The following is a 26,186-nucleotide window of genomic DNA, read 5'->3' on the forward strand; positions in this document are numbered from 1 at the left end:
CAGGCTAGGAGGTTGGTGGTTTCCCAATTTTCAAAACGAGGCAGGGGTGACTCCATGCATGTGCAAGACTTACCCCGTGTCCCCAATTCACATGATCGATGATCGCAAGGCTTCGTCTGTGTAACGGGAGAGTGTACTCGCATCAACATCTTCTTCAAAAGGCATATGGTTAGTAGATAATGCTTTTCTGTTATAATTTTCCTTCTCCGTTATTTTCAGTTTTATGAATTAATAGTTTAGACCTTTTTCGACGTGCTGCACACGGTTTCCGTGTGCTGACATGGCCGGGCTTCGTAAATGTTAACTTGGTGTGAACTTCTACGAACACCCGTACTTCGTAATTCAGGTCTCGACATACGGTCGGTCGATATCGCCTGTACCTTCAAGATCGATAGTGTACGTGTCACAGGCGTGATGTTTTCTGGGTAGTTTCTATAAGTGTAGTTTATTCTACATTTCGACGTTCTCTTCCGTAGCCTAATCACTGATTAGGCTACGGAAGAGAACGTCGAAACGTAGAATAAACTACACTTATAGAAACTACCCAGAAAACATCACGCCTGTGGTCATGGTGGTACGTGTCGACAATATGGCACATATTGGTCGTATCCATCTATCGCATGCCCTTCCACAGCACGCATTACTCAGGAAGAGGGGCACACGGACCGTGTGTGACCATGAAGGTAGGAAGACCTCCATGGTGTGACATTATCAATAAACGTGACAGATTGCACTGCGCTGCAATCTGTGAATCTGCAATGTGATTGTACAGTGTTGTGATGAAGATGCAAATTGCAATAGCTCGTTTATCATGCTTATTATTGAAACAAAGGGAACTCTACAGCCACACACAGTCCCTCGGTCCCTCCAAACACAGTCCCTCGGTCCCTCCAAACACCGGTTGTGTATAGAGGGACTGTGGAAGGACTGTGAGCCACATTACAGTTTACGGAGCAGAGGTACGTTGTCAGTAAAGGTGTGTGTTGCCACATTAACACCTCGACCAAAAGCTCCATTAAAGCTGTATCTTTTGGCTATTTTTTCAGAAGTTTTGTTTTGTGGTTTTCCTACACTTTCTGCATTTAATCCCTAAACTGTAATTTAAGGCCAAGTATTTAGCATATCAACACAACCTATATGAGTATAATCTCCATTGTTATTGTTGAAAATTGTTTTCAAGTCCGGACTAGAATTCATTTGTAAACAATAAGCATTGATCACTACAAACACACAAGCTGTGTTGAAAAAAAGAATACTCAAAATTTCAGCATGACAAACAGATTAGGGTCAGACACGGTAGTTGATATACAGAAGCAGAATACTGAAAAACTTGCCACAAGTTACAGCTTATGTCCCTTTTAATAGGCATCACTCATCGATGTTTATACCATTTCGATGTTTATACCACATAGATGGAAGTTGAAGGCAATGAGGAGGTTTCCGTAGAAACAGAAGTAAGTGATGTCTGCTCAGCGTCTCTCAAGAGTAGTGACGAGCAGACAGTACAAGGAGATATGAAAGTTCGAGCAGAAGGAAATGAACCAGCAATGGAAGGAGAAGTTGAGAAGCAAGCTGATGTAGATGAGAAGTGTGGCAGTGACGATGATAATGAGGAAACTGATCCATATTCCTACACCAGGAGACAAGAATTTACTTCAGAAATTTACAAAATTGAAGTGAATAATTTGCCCAAACACTATGGCCATGGGGTTAGTCATGATTCTTCTATTGGTTTTAGAGGGATAATGTCCAGCTATCTTATGTACATCTTCTGTGCCTTGTAAGTTGTATACATAGAAAAAACATGCAGTTGTACTTACTACCTCTCATTATACCTGATGGTGTAAAATTCAACCAGCTACTGACCTGTAGACTGAAGACAACAGTATTGGCAAACCATTACTAGTGTACATAGCATTAGGAAGCATATACTTTGTCAAACAAGTCATTCTTCTCATTAATTTTCGCTACTTATCAAATAAAAATATTTTGGAACTGCAAACTTTAATTGGTATACCAATGAAGGTAGTACACCTCCATGATTTTTATTATTTATTTATTATTTTACACGTCCATATATATTACAGAATAGGAAAAATTACATAAATATACTGATCACGTTCAAAAAAACCCCCATTTACTCGTAGATATAGCAGTTTTCATACTTTTCAATTTATTCTACAAAGTATGAGGAAAAAATTGAGGATAGAGTTCAAGCTAAGATTACATATGGTCATGTTGTTTCAGCTCTGCAGAAATTGTAGCAAGCTGAATGAAAAACGGTATATTTGATCAATACAGCTAGTCCATCTGTTTCCATATCAAAAGCAGAAAAGACCAACCAGCAGTTATTCAACATTGCAATTTGTCTTCTGTAAAATCACTCAGACTTTGGCTTGTCTTCAGATACTGTGTAGAGAACCACAGATTTCACATCATGTATTGCATAATACCATGGCGATACTGCACATTTAACTTTTCCATGATGTCTCATTCTTTTTACAGCAACTGAAAAAAATGTTTACCAATCAACTCAAGTTGAAACCAAATAAAATAAAAATTTTCAATCGTGCAACCTACTGCTTCGTCACATTCAGGTAATCAATGTTTCATCATAAAATTCAATACTTATCATTCTGATAAAAATTTTTACAGTCTCCATGCAGCAAGCTACGAACCCATGTGAATATCACTCATTCACAAATTCACAACATTTCTGCAACCAAAATATATGTTGAAGTAATTTTCTCATGGTTAACCACTTTAATAGAAAATGTTACTGGTAAAGGATTGTTGATAATAAAAGCTGATGCATGGCCAATGTAATGTCTTCATTTTAGGTTAGACCCCCTTTCTCCTCAAAGTGGAAGCTCTTATGCAAACATAGGGGACCCAGTAACTGAATTGTTGTTGTTTTATATATTTTCATTTATGTTTATATTGGTCATGTTGTTGTTATTGTTGTTGACGACCAATATAATTCAACGAACATAACTTATGCTGTTGTTGTTGTTTAACGTAATGTAGATGTCACAAGAAACACTACAAGGACACTATCATCATTTGACCCAAAACAACTCTCTCCAAAAGGAAACTCTCTTCTCAGACTTAGTGTACATCAGGAGAGAGTTGAATTTGGTCAAATAAATGATAGCGTCCTTGTAGTGTTACTATGACATCTACATTACGTCTGAAACAACAACAAAACAATAGTTATGTTCGTTGAATTTTGTTGGTCAACAACAACAAACCAATAAACATAAACAACAATACATAAAACAACAACAACCAGGTTACTGGGTACCCTGTGATGCAAAACGGAAAAATCAATTATGTCAGTATAATGTCTTTACACGCACAAATGCTCCTGCATATCTTGGATGGTCATACTGTACAAATCTGCACAAAATAATGCCAAAATGAGTCACTTAATCAAACTCAACTAATCAAGGATTAACTTTCCAAGGTGATAGAACATTTTTAATATATTTTTCATGTAGAAGAATACTAATTGCTTGACATATTTCAGCTACTGAAATACATGTCAGTTTTCAGTTCACAGGTACCTAAGCCCATAATTTTTTTGTTTTGGAGTTATATTTCTGTTCTTTATTACCTGTAACACAAAGTAGCATTATGTTCTTGCAGCTCAGATGTTCATTGTATCAATTTTATCCCAAAGATCAACTCATTTTAGTCTGTCCCAAGGCCCTTCTCCCTATATTGCCATATCTGTCCATGTATAGAGTACAATACAATAATCTTTCATTATTTTGACGCAGCCAAGACATCCTTCCTGTAAACAAATGAATGACATGGAGTATGTCGTCTTGTCCTCAACTCCTAACTGCTATTGTGTCAAATTTAAGTATTTTTTATTGTGAAGAGTTACTTCTTGTTGTATTCCTTTTTTCACAACACTTCAAATTTTCTCCATACATGTTATTTGAACACAGGAATGAAGAAGACAGAGAATTTGCCTTGCAAGCAGTCAATGGACATACCTGGAAGAAATGCCAACTCAGAGCCAAGGTAAACAAAGCATTTCAATCATTACTTTGTAGGTACCAAAGTTTTATTTCAAATGACGGGATGCAATCAAGTAGGTAAGCGTAATGCAGTGTTTCATCTAGACAGGGGGATGGGGGATTCCCCCTCTGTTGACATGTTGGGACCCCTAGTCAAGGGGGACCAGCTCCCCAAGAAATGAAGCCAGTCGCACCTTGGAAATACAAGTAGAACACATGAACTGGTGAAATCTCCCTAAATTTTCTGGAAAAGGGGAAAAATCCCCTTGTTGATGCCATCCTGGAAGAAACACTGATAATTTAGGAACTTTAATCGATATCATGTTTATAAACGGCAGCAATTAAATAATATATTTTTCATAAACCCATGATTTTCTTTATTATCTGTTTACCCATTTTATACTGTTGGTACTGTGATTTCATTGATTTGTTTCAAATTTTATTGTTTATGTGTTAACATGTAGCGCCATCCAAAGGTGTTACTGTTTTCATGAAAGTTCAAATTTAGTCTTGTTTGCGGCCTCAGTGAATTGCAATAAATTTACACTTACTCATGGCTTGAACAAGTCAGTTTGAATTTTCTGATATATTGCACATAACAAACAAAGTTCAACCCTATCACTGCCATTTCCCAGTATTCCCAGTTCTCATATTTACTACGGTTGTCAAACACTGAAAATTTGAGATTTTTGACCTGCAGAAAGCCAATCCATCACAAGATCCTCTCATCAGAAATATTCAGAAGAGGAAAGCAGAATCCAGTGATTCTGAAACAAAGAACAAGATAACAAAGAAAGAAGAAGAAATTGAGATGATCTTGGATGATAGCATTCCTCTTCATGTGAGGTAATCTACAATTCATTAATTTGACAGACGTTGGCAAAGGTTATCTCCTTAAACACAGTAAAAACATTCAGTACAACCCAGTATTTTCAAGTTCTTCCAATTTGTAAATTATAATTTGTTTCCTTCTTCTGTCTATGATGAATGATAGTTCAGTGTTTACAGCCTTTCAATTATGTTGTGAAATTGATAATTTATAGAAATCTTTGATAAATGGAAAAAACATAGAAATTTCAAATCAAAGTTCAGGGTATATAAAAGCAAGCACATCTAGTGATACAAAGTGGAATTGCTTTCTTCTCATTTTCTTTTCAAACAGGCTGAACAATGTAGTGGCACCATTGTGGCAAAAACCATATGAAGAACAACTGAACATCAAGGAGGATGATATGAGAGATTTCTTAAGATTTCTGGCCAAAAGACTTGAAAAGCAGTGTCCAAATATGACTTCATATATCAGAACACAAAAGTAAGTTAAGATTCTGGAATGGAATAACCCTACTACACATTGACAAGTTTGAAATTCTCCAGTTTTTGTGTTACTCTTATGATGGTGGTTGAGGTTTTACTCCTTGGCTTTTTCAGAGGATGTTTTGACAGTTCCATGGATATAACTTACAAAGTATCCTTGATATTGAAAATGATGATAATTTTGATGGAGAAATACAGAAGCTGCTACACGATTTGATAATGGCCCTTACATACTTTCCGCTGTATAATCGTTGCCATTTTGCTACTAATACTGTGATGACTTTGCAATTATTTTTACAGAAAACATCATAAATATCAGTGCTGCAAACTAGAGCCAATTCGACCCTCGGTAAGTGCAAAGGATTTCATCCAAGCCTTCTTCATATCCTAGTAGATCAGTCAGTATTTCTGATATACTGAAAGCTTATGATTTTATCATTAACATTATTGAAAGTCACCTTTTAATGTTTGTTGTCTTTCTTGTTTTTCTGCTGGCCAGCCTGTGGTAGATGCTTATAGGAACAAATCAGAGTTTTCTATTGGAGTTAGTCCAGATGGGCAAGGTAAGTTTTCGACCAATCAAAACAGCTGTAACCCAGCCAGACTAAATTCAGCGACCCCATGCTAGAACAATCAGTTTATCAACATCATCCTATGAATATGAGCGTGTTTAGGATTGAAGTAAATTGTTTGGATAAAATTTTAATCACATCCACATTTATTTATCCATACTACAATATTTAATGTTTGTTATGCATAATTCTGTTTATTGTTTATGTGACAGTTGTTCACTAATGATTGCTATTAACATGCTTCTTTTAAATTTCAATTTCGTCAACAGAGAAAACTGTTGGTTTTAAAATGGGAAGATACAAAGGTGAGCCAAAAATTCATTGGAGAGTTTAGCTTCACGATGACTGGAAATTTAGGTGTTAAATATAAATCAAACTAATTAAAGATGAATATTTCCATTATCCTCAGACAATGTCAAGTTTAAAATATATGCAGTTTTCCAACGCAATCTAGTACATGCAATATCATCAAGTTCTTGCTTTTGAAGGTTTTAGCATACATGTAATTTATTGCAGAGATATTTCAAACCATAGAATGTAGAAAAATGGTACGCAAATCATTGAGCTGTGACATTCATATTTCTCTTGTATCAATGTAATGTTACTATGTTCATAGACCCAAGGGTATTTGGTAAAGTGATATTTTCCAATGATTATAATGAATCAGTTGACAATATACAGTTCACTTTGCTGCTTCAACTTTACATATTGCTGTGTAAAAGTAAACTTCTGAGTATGGTTACAAATATAAAACTATAGTAAGATTTAGTTCAGTATACCGGACATGGAAATATGTCATGATATACATTACGTTGCACAAATTTATCTTGACTCTTGCAATTCTATGATATTACAGAGAGCACAAAATACTGACAAGCTATTTTTGTCACATGACAGGGGGATTTGACACTGTTGTTGAGCCAAGTCAGTGTACCATCATACCAGAGTCTATGAAGGATGTTGTGAAATGTATCCAGACTTACATACAGCAGTCGTCTCATCCTGGATACAATAATCATATCCATCAAGGCTGTTGGAAACAAGTAACCATGAGAACATCACTGAATGGTCATGTGATGGCCATCGTGCTGATCAACACAAATGACCTTACAGAGGTCAGTGGAAAGATTGATTTATATTTTATATTTTTCTGATCAGTTCAAAGCTGTTTATTGCAGTGACAAAGTTATGAATAATTCTTTTCTATGTATCTTCCATGACAACACAAATGAGGCATTTGGGAAATAACTGTTGAATGTTGACAGTTGAAATTGACTATTAATGGCTCAGTTGCTTAACATTTGCCTTTAATTGTCAATCACATTTACCAGTATTTGCTGTTAAATATTTTTGAGTTGAAGTTTGAAGTTGAGGTTTAAATCTAAACCGGCATATTTATTTATATCTATATGGCATCTATCCTATTTGATGGAAATGTTACAAAAACCATCAACAACTTATCCCATCCTTTAACAGCAATATTCTTCCTTGAATTTAATATTTGGTTTGGAAATGAAATATTGTGATGTGCATCAGATGCTGTCGATTATCAGTGTTATTTATCTATGACAGAGGTGATGCATGATGGGATTTCTTTTTAGGAAGACATAGACAAGGAGAAAAAATCTCTCAAATCGTATTTTGATGATGGTGATGGAAAGGAACACAGACCAAGCTCATTGCTGCTGCAACTTCAAAAGGAAAGGTACGACTTCTGTGACATCACAGCTATAATGTCATCTGTTTGTACATGTCCAACCAATCTGTTGTTTAGTATTTACTATACAACCTTAGACCTGTATGGTGCAATTACATCGTGCCAAATTGTATTGTAGGCTCTGTACATGGTATGTCTAGGGTTTTATAGTTTTGACTGAACGTAAACAAGGGATTTCTTTTTTAATACTGCTTTGTTACCTTGATGTTGGGGATCAAAGTTTTGGGGATTATTTCTTGTACTGGGGAGTCAAGTCTGATAGATTGTAGTACAGACAGTCGATTTTACATGTAAATGCTGAATGACTTGATAAGATTCTGCTACACACACCATTTTGCAATTCAGCAAAGTTTATTTTCAGTGACTAGATTGGATATTGTTTGCAGTATATAAATAATGGCTTAAAGAAATGAGTGTTAAATTTTGAGTAGATTTGAAATTAAATCCAAAATACAGATAAATATCAATGTTATATTGACTGTGCTCTGCTGATTCTTGTGTTCGTTTCTTCCAAGTAATGTTAGTGTTTATCAAATTTTGAAGAGTAAGTCTTCAGAAATTTTCTGGGCATTTTTTTCTAGACTTGGTGAAAAAAGTGTCCATGAAGTAGATGGGCCTTGTGAAGTATTGTTTGGAGAACCATTCATTTATGAAAGTTTACTGGAGATGAAGTTTAGAATATCTCCCGATGCCTTCTTCCAAGGTGAGACGACATTATATGTAATTTTACAGGAATGTTTTAGAGTGACTGACTTCCATTACTTATTTAGGTCTTTATTCAGACACAAATTTTTGAAATCGTTCAACAAATGTTTTGGTCTGTCCCTTGCTATATTTGATGCAACAACATTTTCATCAAGTTTTCAGAGAGGAACAGTACTTACCTTAAACAGTACTTATGTAAAACTATCACTGATTGTCATTTGACTTCAGCATTGCAAATTGTAAGAAAGAGCGCCCTCTACAGACAACATTTAATGATAGCATAGTAGCAAGTCCTGCATAGGTTGATCACCCAAATGCAAACCATTATCTAAAAGTAACATCAGAATGAATTTGTCCAGCGCAAAAAGAGTTTTTCCTTTTAAAGATAACCAAATGTTGAAAAGTGCTGTACATTTGGTAAATGTGTCATGGATATTCATTAACATCTTGCATGATAAAATGTCATGATCTTTTTACACCTTGCTTTTGCAGTAAACACAAAGGCTGCAGAACTGCTCTATAGTACGATACAAGAGTTGAGTGGAGCTGGGAAAACAACAACAGTACTGGATATTTGCTGTGGTACCGGCACAATCGGAATATCCTTGGCAAAGGTCTCTCCTTCCAGTTCTTATCACAATTTTCATAGCTCAGTCATAGGCATAGGGAGTGGAACGGAATGACTTCCATTCCACTCCCTTCTGTTCCACTGTCTTTGATAACAGCCATAACCCAAGTTATCACACATTGATGGATATATGCTGCATAACAATTTTGTTTTCAGAATTTCAAGTTTCCTGCTGTCAAATTCTGTTGTTCCACAGAAACTCTGAAATGAGATTTACAAACATCAGGTATTTTGCGAAAAGAAGAAAGGCATCTTTTAGACTTCTTACAATGATGGAGTTAGTGTTTATCACAGTTAGATTTCTTGATTAAGACATAACTGTAACGGAAGACGCGCTGAGCATTAATGTTTATTTATGCGCAAGAGGAAAGCCAAAAATTCATGGGCAAGGCTTGCCGAACCCGTTAATTTTGGCTTTCCTCTCGCCTGCACCCATAAATAAATGTTAATGGTCAGCATGGAGTCTGTTATTTCCATTATATTATCAACAAACCCCCAAAAAAGGTTAAAATTTACAAAAAAGTCCCATGCTACAACAATGGGGCCCCAGAACATGTCTGTGATTAGTGCACTGTAAAAATTTTGCAAATCTAGAGATTTTTTTTCAAAAAATAGTGTCTAAATTTGGCCAACAAGTGCTCCATTTTATTTTGTGATTTATTGTGATCTTTGTACAAATCACAATTTTCATTTTAGCTGTAAAGTTACTATGTTTACGATATTATTCATATTCACGGGCACGTAACAAAACAATTACTGTGTATTTGTGGGCAGTCACATGGTGCGTCTCGACCAATTACAATGCAATTGGACAGGGCATGGTAATATAATCAATACTTATGTCTATAACTTAAGAAGAATAAGTTGAAGAAAATATTTTTAAGGTAGAATGTGCCTTGGGGACAGATATTTGGACTCTCAAACTTTTAAAATTCTTTTCTGATCTGCCAGTTGTGGGGATCATTTTAAAGCTCTTGGTGTAAGAAAAATCTGCACCGTCCTAGTTTTTCGAAAATCGAAATTTTGTTTTTCTCCATAGAGTAACACAGAGATGGCAGCTATTTTGAATTTTAAATACCAGTAAATCTTGGGTAATTTGTTTCTCTAGTGCCAAAATTTGCGCAGTGACCCCTGACTTTTATTCTTGATTTTGATGGTATGAAGGATTCATTGAGGAAGGTTTGAGCAAAAGTGGAAGTCTTTCAGTTTCGAGGTGCATACTACCTTATTATAGAACATTTTTACACCAGTCATGGAACTTTCTTCAACACAAAGTAAGTTCTATTATTTTTGAGCGGTGGAATGTGTGTTTTGACCAAATCTGAAATTGTAAGAAGACAAAGTGATGTCTGTTCATGTGAATGTGCCCCTTTACAGCATACAGAACAAGAATATAACATACTGGTACTTTAATTGATTAAATTAGCCCTGATGAAAACTTATTTATAAATATCATATGGTTGAACAAGAAACAAAGTGTACTTGGTGTTTATCTAATCTTCGTTTATTTAAAAGATGTTGACAATTTTAGAAGAAACCCAAGTCACCAAATACCAGGCATTGTTTACAATTTACAGCTCAGAATTTAATTACCAGGTATTATTTAAGTTTAAATTTTTACACTGGAAGATGGACGATTTGCGCAGTTGATAGTGTGTATTTGTGCAAATGACAAGCAAACCAGTCTGGAAATGATAGTGCGCAAGCCAGTACAATCTTAAGATGTGTAACTCTCTAGGCCTTCATGTATTCCACAGTCCATCATTTTTACAAATGTGCTGTCAGATCACTTTATTGGGTCTTCAGAAGACTGATTTTCAGAGGACACTATCATTCATTGTCAATAGTTTACACAATGATAGAACAAGCAGCATGTATCTTTGATGTTGTGTGCGGGAATAACAAAACTTTTGTTTTCAATCAAGGAATCTGTCTGTGATGACCTGTGAAAATCCAAAGAAATAGTTCTGACCAGACTGAAAGATCGGTTGTTTGAGGGGGAGTGTAGAGAGCGCCCTCAAGCAACAGATCTTTCAGTCTGAGTTCTGACCTGTGCTGTAAATCCATTCAGGGGTATAATTAAATCAGTTACAGTGAAAATGCTTTAATACAAAATAGCTGTTATGCAAATCTTTGTAGCATGACGGTGTTTTATGGTGTCATTCCCGAACTGTAAATATTGTACCTTTTGTGTTCATCTTATTTACACACTCGCCAGTGTATTGTTCTCTGTGGCCTTTTTATCTTTGTTACTGTCAAACAGTCAATTCAAGTTGAGGAAAATTCTTACGACATTGTAATCTCAAATTACATTGTAAATCTGAGTAATATTCTTAGAGTTTATTCGTTTATTGTCACGGAGTTCAGTCTATAGACTATGGGTAATGTTGGACAATTGTTAGACAGAAATAAGCAAAACTAGGGTGAAATGTTGATAGTATGAATGTTTTATTATTTTCATATTTCCAGGGTGTTAGAAAAGTGATAGGAATTGAAATGAATGAACAGGCCATAGAAGATGCTAAGTACAATGCACAACAGAATGGTAAGAGAAGACTAAAAAATATCCCCTATTACATGGAACAAAGAAACATGTTTGCATGTGCTGAAAATGGCTTTAGATTTCTTCCAAGTGATTTTAAATATGTCTTCATGGCAACTTTGTTAACTTAGAATAATGACAACAGAAAAAATTAAATTATTGATGATTTGTGCTAGTGAATTCAGTGTGAAGGTCATATAACACACTAGGATCAATATCTATCAGGAAGTATTTTTTTACCACATAAATCTTCTGAAACTGTTCACATCTTTTAGTCACCAACTTTATTCTCATTCTAGGTATTAAAAATGTCAAGTACATCTGTGGCAAAGTTGAAGATATATTGTACAAGGCAATATATGATATATTTGGTTGTACAGATGTTGTAGGAATTCTGGATCCGCCTAGAGCTGGATTACGTGAGTTTTGCATATTTCCTACGGTGCATGTTTTGTAGTGGAAGATTAGACTGAGTTAACAAATACAAAGATGACAGGGAACCTAAACAAACCACACTTTAGACCCTCTATCACTCCTAGTTTATTGTGCAGCTTCTGATCTTTGAACTACACTAATGTGCCCTTTAGGGTGTATCTTAACCAGTCCAATGGCAAACGCACAGCAGAACCAGGCTGGCTGTGCCAGCTTTCTCAAGTTGAATGTTATAAGCATATTAGCAGGACAGGCAAAAGCCATACCAAGTACATGTATTACCAACTGAAGGTAGAAGAGTCTAGCCACTCGTATGTTTCTGATCAAACTTTGATGTTTTTATTATGGAGACACTTAGTGCAGGGATATATAAATCTATTGACATCATTTGACAATGTCAGATATTAAAATTGTTTCCATGAACCATTTCAGATCTAACATGCAAGTATCATACTTGAATTATCCCAGCAAATAGACTTGTCAGCCTGCATAAATGTTATCAAATAAAAAAAAATATTGTCAGTGATATAAGATAAGAAAAACTGAAAGTCATACTGCACAGAAAATGTGCAATCGGAGCCATTACAAAGATGGCGTTTTGATCAGACAGTGTTAGAACAAAGCAACAACCCTACAGATCATATTTTGAATTGCATTTCTTTTGTTTTGCAGATAACAAAGTGATCAGAGCAATACGGGGTTGTCAGTTTTTGAACAAGTTACTGTATGTCTCATGTAGTCCGCGATCTGCTGTACATAACTTTACTGAGTAAGTAGTATCCTTGTCATCTGTAATTGACAGATGTACGTTCCTATCATTCTAAATCAAATCTAACAACAGTAGAGACATGAAAGGTTGAAATTTCAAAGGGATTGTTTAATGCTGGAAATGCATTTGGAAACTTGCTCAGTGTTTTCTCCTTCTAACCTTTGACCTTTACTGAATCATGGTACGCTTGATTGGCAGTCTCTCTCTCTCTCTCTCTCTCTCTCTCTCTCTCTCTCTCTCTCTCTCAAATTTCTTGAGTAATTATCTCTCATTTCTCCATTTCGACTGATTGCCCATTGTGAAAAGCTTCGCCAAGTGGGATATTGTTTTCAGAATTTTCATCAAATTCAAAAACCTGCGAGTCAAAACACAAAAAACGTTAGCTACATCAATACATAGGTACACTGATGGTCATCACAGTGCTGTGGCTGTTTAGATACTTATCAGCCAAGCAGATCACCAAAATACTGTATGCTGTCCTTCTATCACAGAGAATGACTGAACTACTAGCATTACCGTACACCTAGCCTTTTTGACTCTCACTATATTTGCTAGCAGTTTACTGACACTGCAGTGAAGGATAGAATGAGATTTACAAGTATTTCTGTGTTCAGTCTTTGTAGGCCGACATCAAATCGAATCAAAGGAGAGCCTTTCAAACCAGTGTGTGCTGTTCCTGTGGATCTCTTTCCTCATACCAAACACTGTGAAATGATCATAGTCTTTGAAAGAGAACGTAGCAAGAAGCACAGACGGAGTTCAAGTCCAACACTTGGTGAAGTCACGTCTAGTGTGATGCCATCGGTTGAGGATGTAAACACTACCGGTGATGATGATGATGATAATGTTGCCATGGGAGAAACTGAAACTGTGACTGTGAATGAAACAGAACATAAAGTTGATGAAACAAACGATGAAGATGTCATTGAAAAAGAAACAAAGGAATAAACTCATCCAGTGATAACAGACCTTTAACAGTTTCAACTCAAAGATACTGTATTTTATGCTTGATGGATGCTGTTTTATCCAGATCTTCTTGGCTGAGTATTTTTCATATTTTGAGTTGTCAAAAGTCGTCCTCAGCTGACCCACAGCAGTCTCACCGTCTTGTCTGTGATTGGTCCATTGTAATGCTTTATTCATCAATCTGTGAATTTTTGTAACAGATGCATTTCAGAACAGCTGGAGTGTTTCCAAGACACAAAATAAGAGACACACTGTCACATGCAGTATTTTGTTTTACAAAAGGACTGAGGAACATGTTTCCATATTTCATACCATGAATAGATGTCAGTGCTTCAGTTATGATAAAAAAGGACATGGATGTCTTCTGCCATCATCAACAATCAATTTACAATAAGAATAATTGAGAAGTGAAAATAGGTATTGGGAGAATATTAGCAAGAGTGATGATACATTATTTGGGGGGGGGGGGGTTTAAATGAAAATACAGAATTGCCTTCAAAACCTTAAAATGTGTGGTACCCATGGCAGATTTTTATTTTCACATCAACTTCTGTGATTGTCTGGAAATTGGCAAATCCAATTATCAGAGATCCTTAACCACCAAAAATTTATTTGTAAAGGATATTATTCTAAGCTAAATAATTCAGCAACAGTACTTTAATCCATCGCAAATTCATCAATAAACTAAAGCGATCCTAATTGCGATTTCCTCAATAAAGTAAAGGGATCCTAACTTTCAAAATCAGAACTGAAATAAAGGTGAATTCCTACTTCACAACTGTTTCATTAGCAATTGAACAGAAAAATACATGCAAATCTACCTTGACAGTATAGCTATCAGAATTTGACATCTCTCTGTGTCACAGTAATTTGAGATACTGACTTAAATATATGTATTTAACTTAAATTTTCCTATTTCACTATTTTTCAACGTGCCAGCGTTATTTGCTTGCAATCTGAAGATGGAGCTCCTGTTATATCACAGCAACTAGACAGGAGTGATACAACAAATAAGTCAGACAACAAATCCATCTTCACATAACAGTTGGACAAATAAGCAAGTACGACAATGCTAGTGAGACTTTTTAAAGATTGTCAATGTTGCAACATACCATATCAAACCCCTTGGACATGTTGAACACAGACAGTCGGTCATAAAAATGATAGATATACAGGGATGTACAAATAGATTCTTTTGATGGACACTGCTTTTAGATGACTTTTGACGGAGTATATCAGCATTCAGATAACTCTCCCATAGCCCCTCCGTGTCATGGAGGTATTTGATCAATATATTGACATCGCCCTCCCCCACTGTCAGAGATACCGTATTCAATCCTCATGCTTGACATTTGGCAAAGCCCCATTAATTGCTCTCCCCAGATCAGACAATTCTCCTTTTAAAGTGTACTCACTAAGAGTTCTACTGTGGAATGAAAAGGATGTGATGTGTTCTACAGACTCAGCATGCCCCAATTTACAAATACTAGTGAAAATAAACATATTTCTGTGAGCATTTGTACATGTTTTGTTCAAATTCTGGGTTTATCCTATTCTCTAGAATTGATTGCTAATCCTCTTCTCAGACATTCAAATTATATATGCGTCCATGAAATGCCAAACCAGACCTGAATTGTTTTGTATACCTGTCCATCAGACACTCATACATGAGAATCCACTTTCATGCTTTTCTATATCAGTGAAGGTGAAAGTTAAATATTTTTGTTTACTGTAGAGTGAGTCACCTTTGTCTTATGAAATAACATAATGTGAACATCAGAGCAACTTTTGATTCTATGGAAGTACTATGGTAACATTTCATATTTAGTACTCTACACATTTCATGTAACAATATACCATGGGTCAATGGCATGCACCTCACAATACTCGACCATTCATCTTCAATTTCTGTAGAAATATCCATGAACCATTTGTAAATTGACATTTCGTAAAACAAGTAAAAGGCAAAATGTTGGGGGGACACAGCTGAGGAAATATTGACAAAATGTAGACTTTTGACCCCCTTTTGTTTGTTTACAATGTTTGACCATCATTCTGTCAGAAAATAGAGTTTTGATGGCAGAATTACGGGAAAATTGTTGACTTTGAGCCAAGTATCAATTCAGGCATTAGTGCCATAACATTTGAGTTTTACAATTTCCATCCATTACACTGATGGCTACCATTATAAATTACACCTTTTGTTTAACTCGTTGCCAAAAAGTCTCATCAAAACTTATAGACAAATATTTGTTTTAGTATATTTTATCTATATTATCAAAAATCAGCCGTAACGTTCAGTATCTTAAAGTTGTCATGAAAGTGTAAACAAATATTTTCACCCAGCACAAAGCAGATAAAAGAAAGGATGGTGTAGCAGGTATCTAACAGATATACAAAAATGTGTACAGTGATAAGCTTACGTCTTGATCATCCTCCAGCACAGCACAATTACATTACACAATATTATAATATGTTAGACACCAATGTTATTAGAAATTATCGTGTTTTACAGAAAGAGTTTGTCCTTTCATGGACACCAATTTTGTCCCTTGAACTAAATGACTTCAAACATAACTTCCAAATGCATGGTTTCTGTTATGACTTCACTTTGTTGAAGTGGTCACTACATTTTTCTTTCTAACAAACCAAAGTGTTTACACACAGTCCACTCCATCCCACCCCAAGGGAAGGGACTGTGGTTTACAGTCTGCCGTCCATTGTTGTTAACTGGCTATCCATATCATACATTTCACTTCCTCCTTTATAAATGATTGTACTGACATCTCAATGAGTTTTTTTCTTAAACTGAATTCTGTACACATATAGATAGGTTTGACCATATCACCAAATCACCAAAAGACGTACATAACATCAGATTGCAACATCTTGAGATGTGGTGGCACTTGATCAGTATTCATTGAGAACCAAGACTATTGATTATAAATCCCTATAACAGTCGTCTTGGTAACCAACTGACAAACCCTAAGGAAGTTTTCTGACGATCTTTATGGTTACCGGTAATAAGTGTTTACAAAGTAGTTCTTCCGATGTCACCTTTTCATCACAACCATCTCATACAATCCTTCAGAACCATCACTGATCTCTTAGAGATTTTACGGTCAAATGATGATGTTAATTTTTAAGACTGCAAATGTCTATCCAAGATGAATGTCATAAAGCTCTACATCTGCTTTGATATTGAGATAGACAGTAAGAGAAAACACGAGGAGAAAGTGTTTTAATTGAAACTTCAATTGTTTATTAAAGTGATACTTGGAGCATTCTAAAAGTCCTTATCTTGGCATAAAGACTTCACTTGTAGAACGTAAAGTAACACTACCAATATTATGTACATATCAGGAGAGAGTTAACCAATGGTTTAAGGTCTGTGACGACATCAATTATTTGCTCAGACTTGTGACTCCGCCATTTTAACAATCCGATGAGACAGCTAGACTTGTATGATTGATGTATGCAGGACTACCAAGGGACTCTACATGACTTCAGGATCTATCAGTAAGAATTTTGGGAATACCATGCCCAGAGGATTTGCCAATCCTGGTTATTCGGAATAAAATATCTACGAAAGTGAGAAGCATAAAACCTTGGCAAAGCTGTCATTGTGATATCTGCAGAGACACTTCACCAGCGACTGCAATGATATAGTAGATACTAATTGGTAATTAATCTTAACAAAACCTTTTTGCCACCAAAGTTTGAATATATCCATCAAATTCAGCAGCACATTTGGACCTTGACACTTGCCAATGAGGAGCATATAGTAATATCACTGCCTGACCTTTGATAAGTTCTTTAACAGAAGTATAATATTACTTACTTAGGTACTGGAATAAAATTTTATTGGAAAGTGTTTTGTGCTCTGATGTCTGATGCTCTGGGTGGTTTTGGATCATCTTCTCAAATAACTACAGCCAAATACTTTTTTTACTTTTTTCCCTTGCCTTCCACTTACACAGTGTGCATTTTCAGTGCATTCCTTTTTTGTTTTCAGTTCTTCAGAATTTTGCCCCAGGTGATGTGAGAAAATAAAGTGTTGAAATTCCACATATCACATCACTGCTTCAAAGTAAATAATTTCCTATGAACAGTCATAATTCAATAGAATCTTTATTGAATCAACAAGTCACCGATACAAGAGTTAAGGCTAAAACAACAATACTTCTGGAATGTGTGGATAAGATAAGAACAAAATAACAACTACGTTACACATATAAACTGTAATTTTGAAATATCTCTTAAATTTTAGACTTTTTTTGGAATCTTATTCATTTGTAAAAATACTGACGATAAAATAGTTTTATTGAGTAAAGTATACAAGAGGAATAACTCAGACTGATTCTCAAATTATTCTGTTTAAAGCAAAAGTGCTTGCAAAAGTGTACATGATATTGTTCTGACATGTGATGGTGGACATTGTGGAAAGTATAAGATTTGGTATTGCTGGAGACAACTGAAATGATTTGAATTCCGTGGAATACCCTGTTATTCGAATGTCAATCATTTTGAACGATTGTCAGTGTAGTCATTGATTGGGATGAAAATGATATACGAATCTGAACAATTACGTGAAATGAAAGCTGCCAATAATACACAATTTTTTTTCTCAAATGAATCTTCGATATAAACATGAAAACTAGAAACATGCAAAAAATACAACAAAATACATAAATCTTCTCAAGTGGAACAGTATTGACCATTATACAATTCAATTTTTCAGAAAAATATTCATCAAAACAACTATCAAACATGTAAGTTTAGAACTTTGAAACTATGTCAGAGAAAAGACAGTTATTTTACGATACAAGTTTTATGTACATTATGTGGATTTTGACTTGCTTCGGACTACCTTATTAGAGAGATCACAGACATAAAATGCAAGATTTCACAGTGAAATGAACTGAAACTGTTCACAATGGCAAAAGGAGTCTTTCTGTCTGATTGCATAAACATGAGGTAAACCACAGCAAGCCGTGCGGTGGGTGTTCAACCAACAGGTGTTCATCGTGTGTTCAACTTTCTTGCAAGCAGGTGTGATTTATGCAACCATCTTTTCCTTCCAACAACTGCACAAGACTTCACCACAATCAGATGTTAGAGTGAAGTCTACCATTTGATGTCTGTGTTCAAGCTTACAAAATGGACAAAGCTTATCATCTGTAATTCCATGTGTACTGATCAAACCCAAAGCATGAAATGTAGACGGTAAAAGTCAGCACAATAGGTAAGACCTAAGAAAATTTGCTGTTGTTGGAGCATATGTAATATGTGAATATAGTGACTATGTTATGGCAATTCTTTTGATAGACTGGTATTGTAGGTCCTGTGGCAAATAATGCTGTTATGTTGCAGCATGCAAACTTTTCTTTCTTCAAGCATAACAGTGAATGTTCCATTTAGCTAGCAATTTGTATCCTGTTATGGCTGCAGCACTGAATACTTGGTATTACGGTGCTATTATAGACATAGCAACCAGGTGTAAAATTTGTGTTTAAATTCTTGGCAACTTGTATGTATTTCAGGCACATGAACTTGGTATGTTCAAACAGAAACATACACAGTACGGTGAAAAACTTGTCCCATCTATTTTTCAGAAAATGTTTGTTTCCTCTCAAATAAACCTGAAGAAATATACAGCAGGAAAGTGAGTTTTTTGTGTAAAAAGATCTTCTCCACAGGACTTACTGACAGTTTTCATGTTTGATTTGTATAGGTTCTCTTAAGTAACTTCAATCAGATTTGGTCAAAAGATGAAATTTGTAAATAAAACAAATTTTACCATTATTTGAACAAAATCTCATTGAGGTCACTGCTAGTAACCATCAAAACTTGTTGTTGTAGCATATGTAATTTGGACTGGCAGTTATTGCAGAGGACATCAGTTGACACACAACTACAGACGAACACCATTTGATACAGTCTACATTGAAAAACTATTGGCACCTGCAATACAACTGAAAAATTCTGCAAATTGTCAAAGTTTATCCACAAAATAATCTTCAGTCTTGAAAGAGAAATCTTTGTGTTCCAAAACAAAAGAACATTCTATTTGAATCTACACAGACTGCAACTATATGAGTACTATATAACTTTTGTCAAATCCTCGCAAAACAAACTTGCAATGCCACTCATGCCAAACTATTTGAAACTTTTCTTAAAAAACACAAGCAAAATAAATATATGCCATAACATCTACATGATCATGGTAAAGCATTCACAGATCAATAAGGATATCTTTTTTCTGACATTAAATGTCATTGCCAGGAGTCTATGCTGTTTAAAGTTTAAAGTTGGTAGGTTATCCGAGCTTTCATCAGGTGGAATTTTCTGGATTTTTCAAAGTACAGAGTCTGGTAGCCACAGCTTGGGGGTCAGGATAAATAACTATGAACTTGAGATTATTTTCCGTCATGAATGCTGACTGGATACCATACCCTGCAACCGGTCTAGAATATTCCACCTATAGTAAGGGAAAAAACACACAAGTCAGTTTGAGTAATGCTGATGTATTTTGTTATCGGTTGGCAACACAATAAACTGCCATTCGAGGGCATAAAATTTGTACATTAACCTTTTTCTGCCAGACAGCATCACTTCCCCTCTTCCAAGTCAGTAATATAGCGGCATTGAGTCAAAACATATATTTTCACCGACTTGCTTTGTCTGTTACAGCAGCTATAGTCCATAAAAGTTATGTCTAGCACACAGTATCTGTTTTCAGGGGGCCTTCTAATATACATTTTTTGTAACAACGTGGGACATGTTTTGCTTTACTAATGTTTTAACAAACTTGACCTGATGGCAAAATATGAACTTGGCGGGATACTTAGGGTTCATGTGTCTTTCTACAAGGTTTCTAGGCAAGTGTAGAGTTTGTCAGGGCATTTTGACCCGTGATCTGCTATTCACTACTGCAATTGCAACAGCCATAATGAAATAAAAACTTTTTTTGCATCGATCCAGCTTCTTTCCTTGGCAATGCTGTGCAAAAGGATTTGGATCTGTGCCAGATCTTTCTAGCAGGCTCTATAGACAAACCACAGAAATAACTACAACTTAGGAGACAGAGGATTTATATTTGTAAAGAAACTGATGCTATAATAGCAAAATGAAAGTTCAATGGCTGATGTTTGTCTCCTCTGAATGGAAACTTCTCATTGTTATCATAGTGAATATATGATTGGCCATACAGCCATGCAGGCCATACTGTCAGATTCTATGGAAGAACTGATCAGTGGATTTTGCTTGCTCATCCTTGCAAAACCTTTGTCACAATGCTCTGTGATAAATTCAATCACCACAGCATATCTGCACATACTTTTTATGCCAGATCATTAGCACCTAAAATCTGTTCATGTATGCATCTCAGGATCTAAAGGTCAAATGTTGCATCACTTACTTGAAGATAGAATCCAATCATTTTGTTAAATGTGTTTCTTGATGGTGTTAATAATGATATCTGGGTCTGGAAACTTCAGCTTGCGAGGTGGTCCTTTCTTAATACCACTCCACACTAGAACCTCTGGAAGTGTTGAAAAAATGGAACAATAAATGCAATGAATCCTACGTTACAAGTATTTGTCAATGAAGGTGAATGGTCTGAAAATAAACTTTTTTAGATGATCATCATCATATTAAATTCCATTGTTGGAATAGACATCTGTATGCAGCAAGGCAGCATGAAAAGTCCTGGTAATGGCTACAATTGTTATAAAGTCTACAAAAACTACCAGTAGTTGGGACAAGAATTTCACATCCATTGTTTTGCAATGGTGCGAGAAGAACTCTTGTACAGAGAATCATGATATGGAGATTACATAACTTAACTTTTTTCAATGAAGTTGATTGATAAAACTAAGAGCACATATCAATGGGCTTTGAATAAGTTAAGAGCTAAAAATACACTGACCTGATTGGGGATAATTGTTTATTCAGTTAAAGAGTTTTCCTGGAACACGAAAGGCCATTGGGTGTACAATAATGCCAGTATAACACTCACATTTTTTTACAGAAGAATGTTTTTGTCCTTTAATATCAAACTCATCAGTGCCAAAGAAACAAGGAGTAGCCATCACAGAGCTGTAGGTCATGGAAGGTTGATTTTGTTCTACAGTTTACATTTTATAATACATTAAACCTGTTATTAAAATGTAAAGGAACTTTTCTGATATATGTCAACCAGTCAAGCACTTCTTTCTTGATCAAAGCATTCATAATTTGAACAACTACTACAAAAGCGCAGAGTTTGATTTCTACACTTACCAGTACCATCTTCTTTGATCAGCACACATTCAAAGCTTTTGGACCTACCAACTGCAGACTCAACCTGAGAATCTGGAAATGCTTCACCAAGAGATTCTGATAGTTGTTTGGCATTGCGTCTGTATACATGTCAAGATTTACTGAAACCACAGAACAAAACACTAGCGGTAAAAAAGCTGAACCTATAATCCAATGCTTTGGCATTTTCTGTACTGTATACAGCAATATGTCATTTGATTTGAAGAATATGTGAGAAGTGTATCTTTGATAATGATCATCTTTGTAACATTTGGAGATTTCTTGTTCTGGTTTTGAAAGCACATTTTGTATCCTTTATTTACCAAAAGTAAAATGAGCATTTTTAAAATGGTGATCTAAGTCAACTTTGAAACCGGTTTTCTTGTATAAACCACCTGACAGTCTCTCTTAAAATCTTTTGTCCAAAACAGTCATTGTTGTCCAAAACAGTCATTGTTCACAATCACTAGGTTGCATTTCCTAGAATGCACGTCCAGATTTGGATGAAATTGCAGTTTGACAGTCAAAACTATCTCTTTTACACAAGTTCAATTTGATTAGGCAAGCCACCTGATAACAGTCCATTCATAGTCTGTATGGACTGTAGATTTTTACTTCAAAATCTACCAATTCTAATTCTTAGTTTCTTTAAAACTTGAATTTGTCATGCCCTTCGGAGACAACTATCATGAGGACATGAAACAGGCAATCAACATTGAATTCAATTTGGTAAAAAAGATAGTGACTCTTATATATTAACTTTCATTTTCTGAAATGCTTCAAAGTAACTTTTCTGAAATGAGAAAAAAATTGCTATTGTGTTTCAGTCAGGTCATGACAATGTAACAATTCAAACCAGTCTCCCAAGAATTTTTGCAGGCTAAACCCATAGGGGAGCCATATTTCTTAGACGTGACATCATGGAGCCCCTATCTTAGCATCAGTTTTTAAATCATCTAATCTTCTTGTAAAAGAATCTCCTGTGAATATTATGTGTACAATAATGGGAGAACCATTTGATTTCTGGGGAAAGGGCTGTAGCATTTTTGAAAAAAATATCTGTCGGCAGGTGAAAAGAAGAAAATAAAAATTTATCAAGTAATGTCTTAATGTCTAGTAATGACAGAAAATAGAAAAAAAATTGCTGCAACAATGGCAAGGAAAAACAATTTGCTGACATACCAATTTTCTGCAGCCCCCCCTCCAAATCAAATGGTTCTGCCCTAGTACAAATTAATGTTCTCGTCATTTGCCTTGGTGAACTTGTTTAAAGCTAACAGAATATGCTTTTCACTCAAGGAAATCCACTGTTATTTGACAATCAAACTTTGGTTCACATCTACTTTAATACTGATCATACTTGCAAGCATGCAGAGCATTGAAAGAGTTGAGACAAGATGCCTTCCACTGAACAATGTGATGTAAGCATTACATGCTACAATGCATCTCAAATATTCCTGTTCACTCCAAATTTCAAACAGTCTCCCCTTCTAATTCTGTCACTCTTACACGCTTTAATTTAGTGTTTTCTAAACTTGATAGAGGCACAGAGGTAGCCCATGGTTGATAAGAAGAATTCTCTGAGTCTGATCAAATTACAGTGATCAAAACAGATGTTAGAAGATTATCTTGAATTGCTGAGCAAGGCTACTTGAGATGTGACTAGAAAGTGACCATGCATAAATTGACCAATATGTCCTTGAGATATTTTGAAACACCTTTGTTGCTCATTCACAATTACAGTTTTCAAGGACACTGCTAAAGATTTCCTATTCAATGTAAATTATTCTGAAAAAACAGAAACATATTTCACAATTCTTTTAGACGATAAACATTGTATGTAAAAGATCCTGTGATGTCATTGATCACACCTGTATCCTAGCAACGCCTCTCAAGGCTGTCTATTTATGTACCAAATGTATGGCATTAGTTACATAACACACTGTAATAAGAAGCAAAGGATGTTTCAAGGCCTAAAGATCTGATTGGTCAAATTTCAAATTAGCATACTGTAGTATGTTTACAGTTAGTTGTGCGCCAGCCGTTCATGGCCACTGTGAGGGTTTCAACTCCGCTTTCATATTGTTGAAATTGCAAGAAAAAGGGAATGAATACGAAAAAAAGGACTGTGATTTTGCAAGCTGATTGTGCAAGCTGATTGTGCAAAACAGCATGTGCATTAAAAGAGAGCAATCTATTTTTACCTATTACCCGACAGGTGACATTGTAATCCTTTATTACAGTTGAAACTTGAACAGGCCTGTGCATGATGCATTTTGAGTGACCAGACATGAAGTACTTCACTTTTACGAATATCTGGAACTCTTATTAGCCATGATCCCAACTTATGAACAACTAATCTAGATAGTTTGCACTTTTTAATCTGATTGAAATCACCATCTGGTGGTCTACATCCTGAAAATGTTCCACTCTGCTAAAGATTCACAAATTTGTAAGTACAAATATTTTATTTTCAAGAACTCACAGGGTGCAGACTTTCAGCAATGCACATAAAATATTTCACTATGAAGAGTTAATTGAATTAATAATTTTCCCATCCTGTGAATTAATTATTATGAAAATTGGTAATTTTTAAAAAGCAAAATTTGAAGCCACATAACTGCTAAATACGATAGTATTTGTTGTCATATTGTTCAGATGACATTTAACTATATAATTATCCATAAAGCTTACAAAAACAGCAACAGTAGCAAGTTGAAGACCGTCTAGAAAATTCACAAATTGTTATGGCAATGGTGCATGGTGCAGTTCAAAAGCCTGGATAAGTTAATTTACATATGAATAGGTATGTCTAATAAACTGCTACCTTGTGAGATGACTGGTTGAGACCGGTCTGGACTGTCAAGGGTGCAATGTTAACCCGTCGCTATGTGTTCAAACGGGAGAAAAATCATCCGATATTTATAACCTTAAGCAAACGCGACAAAAATCTTGATTCTTTTCTCAACGTTCTGTAACATAATATGGCAATGTTAAAAAAAAATCGTGGAAATGGAATATTTAGAGAAAAAGGATTTTTTCATAACGGCTGTGAGAATAAACTAAAAACTTCTTGTCATTACATTTTCCGTTTTTATTTTGGAAACACGGTTAAAGTTGTTCTTTTGAATTTTAACGCGAACATTAAATTGACATAGTTTCATATTTCCCTCTTGAGCATAGGAGTGTGGACCCCGTGATAAGATAGTAACACTTCGGCAGAGAAGTGAACATGAACGTGTGAATAATGTACTCACCAATGTTCAATATTAACCCTCAGTTTGCGTTTTCCGATCACACTTTGTACCGTCTCGGCTCCATTTGTCGTCGATCTGGTTTTTCCTGCAGAGCGACCCCTCCTTTTGCCGGCAGAACTATCTTCCTTTACTGCTGGTCCATTTTTTTTCGCTGTGGCGCTTCTTGTTGTTCTTCGCGTGACCTCTGGTTCCTCTGGCGTGTTTGCGTTTTCATCGGTCTTTGAACGTCCACGTGTGGCGCGCTTCTTTTTCACTGGTTCCTCGGGAACTTCCTTTTCTTCTTTAACTTCTTCAGCTGGTTCTGCTTCGGGCTGATCGGTCTTGGCATCCTCAGTTTCGGCAGATTCTTCACCGTTCTCCACCTCAGCGATTTCATTTTCAGCGGCATCTCCATTTTCGGCATCGTCGATCACATTGTCCTCTGCCTTGGGCTCTGGTTCAGGCTCCTCTGCAGTTTCAACTGCCTCTTTCTCATCATCGTTCGTTGCAGCTTCGTCGCCTTCATCCGTGGGAGAAACAACCTCTGTCTCTTCCTCCTTCTCTGCAGGAGCTTCTTCAGCCTCTTCATTGGGTGCAATTTCTTCATCAGGCCCATCAGCCTCAGTCTCTACTGGAGTCTCCTCCGGTTCCGCCTCACCAACTGGGGCAGGTTCTTCACCGTTCTGAGCATCGGTCTGCTCGCCGTTCGGAGGAGGTTCAGTTTCGTCGCCGTTAACATCTGGTGCTACCTCCTCTACAACTTTCGGCTCAGGCTCTTCCTCCTTTGCCTTCTTAGGCGGTAATTCGGGTTCTGGTTCGATTTCAGGCTCGGGAGGAGGGGCAACCTCCTTCTGTTTCTTTGCGGCTGCACGCTTCCTTTTAGGCATGATGATGTCTGTGCGCGATAAACTATGAATCACGACCCTGTACAGTTACACCGACGCTGGCCCACTGCACTGTTTTTCGGATTATGTAA

The 26,186-nt window shown here is 36.0% G+C and overlaps 2 protein-coding genes across 4 annotated transcripts; one reads left to right on the plus strand and one right to left on the minus strand.

The window, feature by feature from the left end:
• The first annotated feature begins 8 nt into the window (after positions 1-8).
• On the plus strand, positions 9-17,547 carry LOC139145896 (tRNA (uracil-5-)-methyltransferase homolog A-like). 2 transcript variants are annotated; one of them, XM_070717342.1, is made up of 17 exons: positions 9-168; positions 1,413-1,709; positions 2,506-2,597; positions 3,957-4,032; positions 4,729-4,874; positions 5,191-5,340; positions 5,643-5,691; positions 5,842-5,905; positions 6,184-6,219; positions 6,812-7,029; positions 7,516-7,619; positions 8,213-8,334; positions 8,829-8,950; positions 11,434-11,509; positions 11,806-11,925; positions 12,611-12,707; positions 13,322-17,547. In XM_070717342.1, the coding sequence occupies exons 1-17, from the start codon at positions 166-168 to the stop codon at positions 13,653-13,655; spliced, it is 2,106 nt and encodes a 701-aa protein (XP_070573443.1). In that variant the 5' UTR covers positions 9-165; the 3' UTR covers positions 13,656-17,547. The 2 variants fall into 2 exon arrangements, with proteins under 2 accessions (XP_070573443.1, XP_070573442.1); XM_070717341.1 differs by lacking the exon at positions 9-168 and adding an exon at positions 529-683 and having other exon boundaries at positions 13,322-14,451.
• Positions 17,548-17,785: 238 nt separating this feature from the next.
• On the minus strand, positions 17,786-26,175 carry LOC139145903 (enolase-phosphatase E1-like). 2 transcript variants are annotated; one of them, XM_070717350.1, is made up of 4 exons: positions 24,802-26,175; positions 21,957-22,096; positions 21,094-21,216; positions 17,786-20,154 (listed from the first exon to the last, which is right to left on the minus strand). In XM_070717350.1, the coding sequence occupies exon 1, from the start codon at positions 26,095-26,097 to the stop codon at positions 25,228-25,230; it is 870 nt and encodes a 289-aa protein (XP_070573451.1). In that variant the 5' UTR covers positions 26,098-26,175; the 3' UTR covers positions 17,786-20,154; positions 21,094-21,216; positions 21,957-22,096; positions 24,802-25,227. The 2 variants fall into 2 exon arrangements, with proteins under 2 accessions (XP_070573451.1, XP_070573449.1); XM_070717348.1 differs by having other exon boundaries at positions 25,232-26,174.
• Between the last annotated feature and the right edge of the window lie 11 nt (positions 26,176-26,186).

The sequence above is a fragment of the Ptychodera flava genome, chromosome 12 (genome assembly GCF_041260155.1).
Source record: "Ptychodera flava strain L36383 chromosome 12, AS_Pfla_20210202, whole genome shotgun sequence".
Taxonomy (NCBI): Eukaryota; Metazoa; Hemichordata; class Enteropneusta; family Ptychoderidae; genus Ptychodera; species Ptychodera flava.

Bases quoted from the DNA above. Each gene is read 5' to 3' on its own strand.
- LOC139145903 (XM_070717348.1), bottom strand. From the start codon at position 26,097: ATGCCTAAAAGGAAGCGTGCAGCCGCAAAGAAACAGAAGGAGGTTGCC.
- LOC139145896 (XM_070717341.1), top strand. From the start codon at position 621: ATGCCCTTCCACAGCACGCATTACTCAGGAAGAGGGGCACACGGACCG. The intron at 4,875-5,190 runs GTAATCTACAAT...CTTTTCAAACAG, and splicing joins AGCATTCCTCTTCATGTGAG to GCTGAACAATGTAGTGGCAC. The intron at 5,341-5,642 runs GTAAGTTAAGAT...TTATTTTTACAG, and splicing joins TCATATATCAGAACACAAAA to AAAACATCATAAATATCAGT.